Raw genomic sequence first — 10,000 nt, forward strand, 5'->3', positions numbered from 1 at the left:
AATCGTCAAAATTCGCTCTGGTCGTGCAAGAAGCTTCGCTCGTGGCGAATTCGCTTTAGTAGCGCAGGTCGCGTGCCCTCGATAGAGAAATAATGACTTCCGTCGCTTTGTTCGCTCCGTTCGCTCCTGGTCTGTACATGGCATTACAATACATTGTCTGAAGACACATAGTACATTGTCCCTTCATTATAGCAGCCCCCCTACACAAAACCAGTCGAGCAAAACCCAACTCACACCCAAACCAGAAAAAATAAACATACATTCTGTACTACACCAATCCAGCAAAACACCCACATACCCAACCCAAAAAAACACCCACACATACCCAACCCAGAAAAAAACACCCACACATACACAATCCAGCAAACACCCATATAACTTACAAAACACAAATAGACATAACCCAGAAAAACACCCATATACCTTACAATACACCACCATACACAACCCAGCAACATACATCTTACAAAACACCCATATACACAACCCAGCAAAACACCCATATACCTTGCAATACACCCATACACACAAGCCAGCGAAAAGACCCTCCAAGCCCAGCCCACATGAACAGCCCCACCACAAATGCAGTCGGCAGAATCCCATCAGATGCCCAAACCAGCAAAAACAATAATCTACAAATGCCCAGCCCAGCTAAAACACAGTTACTAACACCCAGCCCAGCTAAATCACAACACAGTTACTAACACCCAGCCCAGCTAAAACCTAATCCACTTCCTAGCACTCAGCAAAGCTAAAAACAAATACTCAACTAACACCCAGACCAGCTAAAACAATAATCGACTAACACCCAGCGAAGCTAAAACAATACTCCACTAACACCCAGCGAAGCTAAAACAATACTCCACTAACACCCAGCGAAGCTAAAACAATACTCCACTAACACCCAGCCCAGTTAAAACGTAATCCACTTCCTAACACCAAGTCCAGCTAAATCACAATACAGTTTGAATGTCTGCAACTCAGTGCTATCAGGCTGTAGAGGTACGTGTGTGTAATATTGTATGATATAGCCCAACATAATTTAATCACATATGTAATAATAATGTAATATAATGTAATTACATATGTAATAATAATGTAATGTAATGCAACTTACGTGCGTCTGAAAGCAGCACGGATGTCAAACTCCTCGGGTGCGCGCGCCTCTAAAACACAAACAAAAACCAATACATGGACATCATTATTGTGTCGAGACAGTTACAGGAATTAGCCAGGGTCGGATTAACGCACAGGCTAGAGATGGATGCAGCCTAAGGGCCTCCACCTGCCAGGGGCCCCTGATTGGCCAAAAGTGAAAAACAGGACAGGAAATATACAGAAGTGGGGTTAGTGTTTCTATGTATTTTCTCGTTGTTGTTTTTTTAAGTACATCAGCAAAGAAAGCAAACTAGAGGGAATTCTCTCTCACCGTGTACAGTCAGGTCGAAGTTGCAGCTGTCGAACTTGTCCCTGGACGACACCTCACACCTGTAACCCCCTGCGAAGTTGGCCTTGGCACCGATGATGTGCATCTCAAAAGTGTACATCTGGCGTGGCGTATTCCAAGAACATGGTTAAGCGATGAGCCTGGCTAAGTTCACCTACAGGAAGTGGTAAATCTGCTAACAGATAGCCCACATGTGTCGATTGGTTAAGAAAATGAAGGACTCCAGGCTGTTGTGTTGGATGATTTACCAGTACCTCAAGGTTAACTTAACCTGCATTACTACTTCTTGGAATGCTCCCCGGCAGTAACATGTAAACAGGAGGTGAAGTGAGAGGGGTCCCACCCACACAAACAGGAAGTGAGGTGATGTCACAAAGAACGAGAACAATATCTGAATGAAATTGACAGCCTGCATTTATCACACAAACACACACGCACGCGCGCGCGCACGCACACACACACACACACGCACACACGCACATTCACACACACCCATTGGTCATGCATAACTGCAGTGACCACTATGCCACACACACACACACACACACACACACACACACACACACACACACACACACACACACACACACACACACACACACACACACACACCCCTCACCTTGGTATTGCGGTCGTACTGCTCCTTCAGCTGCAGGTGTTTTCCTGACTTGGCGGCCAGGTCCATCCACTTGCCCTTGAACCACTTGACTGTGGGCTTCTTCAGCAGAGACTCAGCACACACCTTGGCCACAAAGATGATGTTCTCGCCTATGCAGAGGTGTCAAGAGTAAAAGTAGGCTAAAAAATGCACTTACTGTATGGTTTAAAGGTACACTGTGCAGGAAATGGTCAGAGAAGGTACTGCAACTATGCTGCTCTTTGAAACTGGGCTGCCTATTGCCAAATTTGATCTTTTTATGAAAGTTTACTAAGTAATAAACTAATATTTTCTAGAATGGCCCAAGTACAGTCATTTTTGCAGCTAAAAATATCTATTTCTGGAAATTCAAAAGATCCCCCTTTTCATGTATGAAAAGTACAATTTTCCCAGTCATAATGAATACTTTGATATGCTTCTTATTGAGCCACTCCTTCGTTGCTTTGACTGTATGTTGTGTATTGTCAACCTGGGAGATCCAAAAATGGCCCACCTTCAATGTAGTGGTGGAGGGAAGGACGTTTGCACTCAGGATTGCACATTACATGTCTCCCGCCATCCAATCGTTGACGATGTGAAGTTGTCCTGTGCCTTGGCCAGACAAACACCCTCAAACCATAATGATACTACTTTCATACATGATGGTGAGGAGGGTTTTCTTGGGATCGTAGACAGCAGTTCACTTTCTCAAAACACATTGAATTGTGTCAATGCCAAACAGCTTGATTTTGGTTTCATCTGACTACAGCACCTCCTTATCATATCCTAAACCAGTCTGATGTCCGTTGGCAAACCTCAGGTGGGACTGCACAGGTTCCTTTTGATGTAGAGGTACCGTGTGTGCACTACAGGATTTTAAACCTCTGTGGCATTAAGTGCTACCAGTAGTTTTCTCAGTGATTTTGGTCCCAGTAGCTTTGATATCATTGCCTAGTTCATCCTGTACAGGTCTAGGGTGCTTTCTTTGTGTTCTCATGATTATGAAATCCCTAAAAAAGGTCAAATCCTGTATAGAACCCCAGACAGGGTGATGGATTGTCATTTTGTATTCCTCACATTTTGGAAGAAATGCATCAACAGTTGGGTCATTAATACGTCATTAATACCCAGTCTCTTTCTTGTGGCTTTGCAGCCCATTTAATCTTTGTTCAGGTCTAAAATCTTGTCCCTGATATCATTTGACCGCTCTTTGGTCTTTCCCATGCTGGTGAGGTAGGAGTGTGACTGATTCACTCATGCTATGGACTGATTCTGCTGATTCAATGTGTTGTTTATGCATGTTAGTGTACAGGTGTCTTTAATTCAGATGACAAGTTGATCGGAAGTGCCCATCTGGTCTGTGGGCCCGGAACTGTTATCAGTTGGCAGGGGATCAAATACTTATTTTGCTCGATGAAATGGAAATAAATTAATATATATTCTCTTAAGTTAATTTCTGGATTTTCTTTTTGATATTCTGTCTCTCCATATTAGAATACATATTATCATAACATTTATTGACTGATTATGTCTTTGTTAGTAGGCAAACCAACAAAATCAGCAAGGGATCAAATACTTATTGGACTCACTGTAGCTGTTACACCAGTTAGTAAATTGCACCTAATGAGGTGGATAGACTTTGTTGTAACTGAGCACACCTTGTCCACAAAGATGATGTTCTCACCTGCGCAGGTACAGTAGTAAGAAAGTAAAATGTATTTGCATAGTACTTTACACAGACAAAACTGTCGCCAAAGGGTGCCAGTCATGGTAGGAGCACCACTGACCTGATACTTCCTACTGCACACACATTTTTTTAACCCCCGACCTCCAGTATTTATCTGTAGGGACGCAGCTTGACATGCTACAGTATTTATCTGTAGGGGGGCGTGGCTTGACATCCAGCAGTATTTATCTGTAGGGGGGGCGTGGCTTGACATCCAGCAGTATTTATCTCTGGGAGGCACGGCTTGACATCCAGCAGTATTTATCTGTAGGGGGGCGCGTCTTGACATCCAGGGGGCGTGGCTTGACTCACCCACGGTGACATCTCCACTCTGCGGCTTCTCTGTGAAGAGTCCGGTCAGGTCCTGACGAGTGTCCACGGACATACGCCCTGAGAGAGAGAGAGAGAGAGAGAGAGAGAAAGAGAGAGAGAGAGGGAGAGGGAGAGGGAGAGAGAGAGAGAGAGAGAGAGAGAGAGAGAGCGATAGCGATAGATAGGCAGGGAGATGGAAAAATAGATACACACATATTGTGTAAAGTGTAGAACATAAAAAAACAAAAACAAATTCCTGTACCAAACTGCCTATGGTACCTATGCCTATTTCTGTTCTTATCTCTCTCATGCTTCTGACTGTGACGGTACATACACACCAAAATGTTCGCGTTCACGTGTCCGGGAGCATTGCGAGTTCGAGAGGTTCGCGGGCTGCCTTTCACACTACACAGTCAACGTCCACGTTCTATCCGCGGGCAGCTGCCATTACTTTTCAATGAAAGCCACTCATTGAACGCAGACGTCCGCAAAGGAAAATAGACTCGAGTTCTATTTTCAAGGAGCATCACGGACATGTCCGGTGGGGCCGGACATGCGTAGCGCTTACACCGCGCTCCTGTGTGCAAGGCATGATCTGTTTTCATGTATTCTAACCGTTTCGGACTGATAACGGACACGTGAAGTGGACGTCCGCGCTTGCGGTGTGTATGCACCGTGATGTGTCAGCAGGTGCATGACTTGCATATGCAGGTGTGCATTTGCGTGCGTGAGTGTGTGCATGCGTGTGTGTGTGTGTGTGTGTGTGCACATGTGCACGCGTGTGTGTGTTTAATACTCACGGTCAACAGCGGGGTCAGGTGTGGGTGCAGCAGGCGGCGCGTCGGCAGCAGGTGCCTCAGGCGGGGCAGCCTCCGCATTGGCTGGGGCTTCAGCAGGAGGAGGGGCTGCATCAGCAGAGGCTTCCCCATTTGCTGGGGCTTCAGCAGGGGGCGGTGCTGCATCAGCAGGGGCTTCTCCATTGGCTGGGGCTTCAGCAGGGGCGGGCTCTGCTGGGGCAGGAACAGGCTCTGCAGGAGCCTTTGCCTTCTTCACCGCTGAACAATACGTGCAAAATGTCAGTCAAATGTTTGTTCTTATTTTTCTATAATATACTGCTCTAAAGTCGTCTGGGCATATGTGAGAATGTAAAAAACATTGTAATACTAGACTGTATCATAATACTAATACTAATACTTACTTACAGTATAAGATTATTATCACATTAGAACACAGAAGCCAGGGCCAAGCTGTGGCTCAAATGGTAGGGCACTACACTGGGACGAGGGTTCGATTCCTGCCTGAGGTTATTTCCTGAACTTTCCCTGTCTCTCTCTCACTCATTCCCTGTCATGGCATAAAAGCCCTTACAAAATAATACAGAAGCCAGAATCTTTTTCCTGTATTTCTCCCTTGAAGGGGGAATTGAATAAGAGCAGTGTGGAGAGGCACAGTGAAGTGAAGACAACCAATGCCAAAAGCTCACACCAGTGACTGTGTGCAGTGTTAGACAGTGAAACCTAGGAATAAAATAAATAAATAAATAAAATAATAAAAAAGTGAATAAGTAAGTGTCCTACTTTTTCCACATGATTTAAACATTAGGCCAATCTATCTCTCTAACTACTACGGCATGCCTTTGGTCACTTTTTTCTAGTGTCCCCTGTCTCACTGTGAGGAGGAGAGCACAGCAGGGTGCCTAGTGGCCAGAATTAAGAGACTGCATCTCTGTGTGAAGAGTTACAGAGGGAAACATAAAAGCAAAAAAAAGTCCAAAGTTTTGTAAGTCTGTGGCCTAGTTTTCACAATATCGAAGCGTATCTACAGTATGTCCAAGTATTGTGTGCCTTTTTGGTTCCGTTTTTTATCCAATTCCTATTTGTGCCATTGCCCACACTGTGTGCAGAGCAGTTAGGGTGGGAAGGGGTGGATGAAGAGACTGTGGAAAGTTAGAGAATGAATGCAATAATAAAAAATGGTGACATTTTGTTTCAGTGCCTTTCTTTTGTGCATCTACTGTACATTCGTCAACATGTAACATTATGTTCGCTAATGTACAGTGCATGTGCATAGTGTGTTACACTGTACCTAATTATAGATAGAAAACAGTCACTGTGTTACTGTGAAAAGAGTTACTGTGGCAACCATGCAGACTACTGCAGCACTACATGAATTCACTCTACTCTCTGAAGAGGATGTTTACAAACTCACCACAGCAAGCCGTCCCACTACCTGCCTACTGGACCCAGTGCCTACAAACTTCCTTCAAGACATTGCCCAAACAGTGGTCCCAGTGATCACATCCATCATGAACTCCCCACTCTCCCTCCACAGGTTACCAACTTCCTAAACCAGAACGGACTACTGGACCCAAAACAATCTGGTTTCAGAAGTGGACACTCAACTGAAACGGCCTTACTCTCAGTAGCTGAAGCTCTAAGGACTGCGAGAATGGAAGGACTCATCCTACTAGACCTGTCTGCAGCCTTTGACACAGTCAACCACAAGATACTCCTGAAGATACTCACAACCATGGAAATCACTGGTGTTGTCCACTCTTGGTGGAACTCCTACCTATCTGGACGCACCTTCAGTGTGTCATGGCAAGGGAAATTGTCTACGACTCACACCTTCTCCACAGTCACCCGGACCTGTTGATTCCAAATGTCCAACATGTGGAAAATGGTAGCATGTCATTGTTCCGACGTCTCTTTAGTCCGATGCGTCAATATTCCGAAAATTTCCCATTGATCCTACAGCCCACTAACTCGAAATAATTAAATTAAACCCTTTGCTCCGACAGCTCAATGTTCTGACCAATGGCTGTTTGGGGTTGGTCATCATCCCAGGTCGTATGTCCTGCTTTTCCCGGTGCCAAGTAGACTTCAGCTGCATGCCCTGCGACGAGTCTGAGTCGGTCTTGCTGTGCCCTTACCAAAACCACCCCTAAACATAACCGGTCATTAATGCAATGTTGCCAAGTTTTACAATTGTGCCCTACCCAAAACCATTCCTAACCCTAACCTGTCAGTAGGCTATTGCAATGTTTCTGAGTTTTAAATTTGTGCCTTGACCAAAACTTTCCCTAAACCTAACCTGTCACAGACAGCTGCATGACCACTGCGCAGGCTTCAGAGATGACGGTGATCTAAAGCAGCTTTTGGTCGGAACATTGGACTGTCGGGACAAAGGGTTTCATTTAATTGGTAAAAAGTTATCTGAGACTAAGTGCTGTAGGATCAATGGGAAATGTTCGGAACATTGACGCATCGGACCAATGGGGCGTCGGAAAAACGAGCAGACCCCTGGAAAATTGGGTGCTGACCCAATATTCTACACAACGACTGTTTCAGGCCACGGTCCTGTCCCGTGTTGTTGACTACTGCAACTCACTCCTTGCAGGTCTACATGCTTGTGCACTAAAACCAATGCAGATGGTCCAGAATGCGGCAGCACATTTGGTATTCAATCAACCCAAAAGGACCCATGTTACTCCTCTATTCATTGAGTTGCACTGGCTACCGATAGCCACCTTGATTAAGCATAAGGCCTTGACCCCTTGCCTACAAAACCATCGCAGGAATGGCCCCAGTTTATATGAAGGACTTACTAACGCCTTATGTTGCTGAAAGACAACTGTGCTCCTCTAGCACAAGCCATCTGGCTCTGCTACCTGCTCGCTCTAGGTACTAGGTACTACTGGTGGAACGGTCTCCCAGAGGCAGCAAGACTAAGCACATCTCTCTTCAAGAAGCAAGTAAAGACTCTCCTCTTTTGTGACTACTGCACTATGCTTGAGCTGCCCTAACCCCAGGCCAGACTCTTGACATGATGTGTATAGGTGTGTGTACTCTACTTTCCTTTTATTTTTATTTTTAAACGAACTAACCCTTCTTTGCATCTGCACTTATTGTTCTGTATATTTCCCGTGCACTTTGTATCTGCTAGTGATGTTGGCTATGATTATGTCCTCGTTTGTAAGTCGCTTTGCTAATAAAGCGTCTGCCAAATGCAATGTAATGTAATGTAATGTAATATTACCATAGGGTCCCGACAAAACTGGCGGCGAAACTGACCATATATGGTTAAATATGGCCAATTCAGACCCACTCAGTTTTGCACAGCTTTCACAACGTTCCAGAGGTAGTGTTCGTTTCCATAGAATATCATTTGGGGACTCTGAGAAGAATTGATAAAACAAACCGTTTTTGCGCATTTCAAAGCACACAATTTCAACGGACTGTGTAATTACTTGACCTAAAATGGTAACTTGTGTCAGCACAAAAGCAGCACGGCCAAATTTGTAGAATTAGTACACGTAACCTAGCCATGCTAACACAATCCTATGGCAGAGATGGGTATAGCTGGAACCTCCGAGGCTAGCGTAAAACCACGTAAAATCATGTGAACAGAGATCAAAAAATAATGTAACTCTGTTCTATCTACGGCTCTGGCTGGGATGTGAGCCCTGCCCTGTATGTACACCACACGTAACTTATAAAACTCATGAATCCGTCAACAGTCCTCCTGGACTCACTTAAGAGGAGAGAGAGGACCCGGAATGGCCTAATGAAAATTCAGCAGCAGCAATGGCCTTCACACACACAATTACACAAACACAAACACACAAACACTCCTGTTATGCGCAGATAAGCACAAACACACACATCACAACTAGCCAACTAGCAAGACGTCTCTCTCTCTCTCTCTCTCTCTCTCTCTCTCTCTCTCTCTCTCTCTCTCTCTCTCTCTCTCTCTCTCTCTTTATCTCCTCACTCAACCGTCCGCTGGAGAGAATGTGCGCCATTGTTTACGTCGGTGTATCGCATCGCCATGCCGACAGGCTTTATCTGCTGTCACTCACCAAGGCATGGCGGTTCTGAGCCTGAGCCAGGGCCACACACCAGGAAATACGCCCTCGTGGTAACGGGTGAAGGTCATAGAGGTCAATGAGATTTGTTGGCTTTGTTTTTCGTCTCTAAAACAATTGGATGGCTCAGATTTCATCCTGAGATGATTGGCTGGCTTCAATTTGGCCCTAAACCGATTGGCCGCACACCAGGAAGTGTGCCCACATGGGTGCGGGGTGAAGGTCAGGTGTCACAGGATTCGCTGACTGCTCCCTGGCCTTCAAAATGATAGGCTGGCTCCATGGGCCTTCAGAGGATGGGCTGGCTTCATTCATCATCTAATTGGCCGGACACCAGGAAATGTGCCCTCATCGTGGTGGAAAGGTGACGGTCCTAGGGTTCGCATGATTTGATGGCTTCATTCCAGCCATCAGATGATTGACTTTGATTGGCTGGTTAGGTCCACTACTGTCCTCTTCTCTGTTTTAGTGGAAGGTCCTTCAGAGGAAACGTCAGAAGACTGAGGAAGATCTATGAACGAAACGCTGCCATCCTCAATAAATGAAGTCTTTTGCAAGCAGTGGGCAAATCGCCGTCATGGTGGTGGGGCTGAAGGACATATGGGTCACAGCTGGGCCCTCAACCTGATTGGCTGGCTGGATGACTGGTTGTTTACAGTGCTTTGCTCTCTTTGCAGCTAAGTGGTCTAAATGTGCTGTCATCTTTGATCTTTTATTGTCATGACTTCATTTTGACCTTAACCGATTGGCCAGACTAGCTCCTCTCCTTTCCTCTGCTCAACTCATTGTGGACTAGGTCTCCTCTCCACTTCATTTGCACTCCTCATTGCATAGGTACCTCCTGTCCTGTCCTCTGGTCTAGTCATGGCAGACTGGGCACCTCCGCCAGAGAGAGTATAGAGAGAGGTTCCATTGGCCCATTGTTTCCGGGTTCTATTATTGCAAGGGGGGGGGAAATCCCCCTCTAGGCAGACCTAAGCAGACCTAAGGACTTTTCTATTCAGTGCTAGG

At 45.6% G+C, this 10,000-nt stretch overlaps 1 protein-coding gene across 1 annotated transcript in view; it reads right to left on the reverse strand.

Annotated features, from left to right (window-relative positions):
- Nucleotides 1–10,000, reverse strand: part of mybpc3 (myosin binding protein C3) — a 122,930-nt gene that overhangs the window by 94,500 nt on the left and 18,430 nt on the right. The window contains exons 3-7 of the mRNA XM_063189564.1: nucleotides 4,923–5,177; nucleotides 4,123–4,200; nucleotides 2,067–2,215; nucleotides 1,430–1,547; nucleotides 1,118–1,166 (exon numbers count right to left, since the gene is read on the reverse strand). Of these exons, the coding sequence (XP_063045634.1) occupies nucleotides 1,118–1,166; nucleotides 1,430–1,547; nucleotides 2,067–2,215; nucleotides 4,123–4,200; nucleotides 4,923–5,177 (649 nt within the window). The remainder of the gene's footprint in view (nucleotides 1–1,117; nucleotides 1,167–1,429; nucleotides 1,548–2,066; nucleotides 2,216–4,122; nucleotides 4,201–4,922; nucleotides 5,178–10,000) is intronic.

Source organism: Engraulis encrasicolus, chromosome 23, assembly GCF_034702125.1.
Source record: "Engraulis encrasicolus isolate BLACKSEA-1 chromosome 23, IST_EnEncr_1.0, whole genome shotgun sequence".
Classification (NCBI taxonomy): Eukaryota; Metazoa; Chordata; class Actinopteri; order Clupeiformes; family Engraulidae; genus Engraulis; species Engraulis encrasicolus.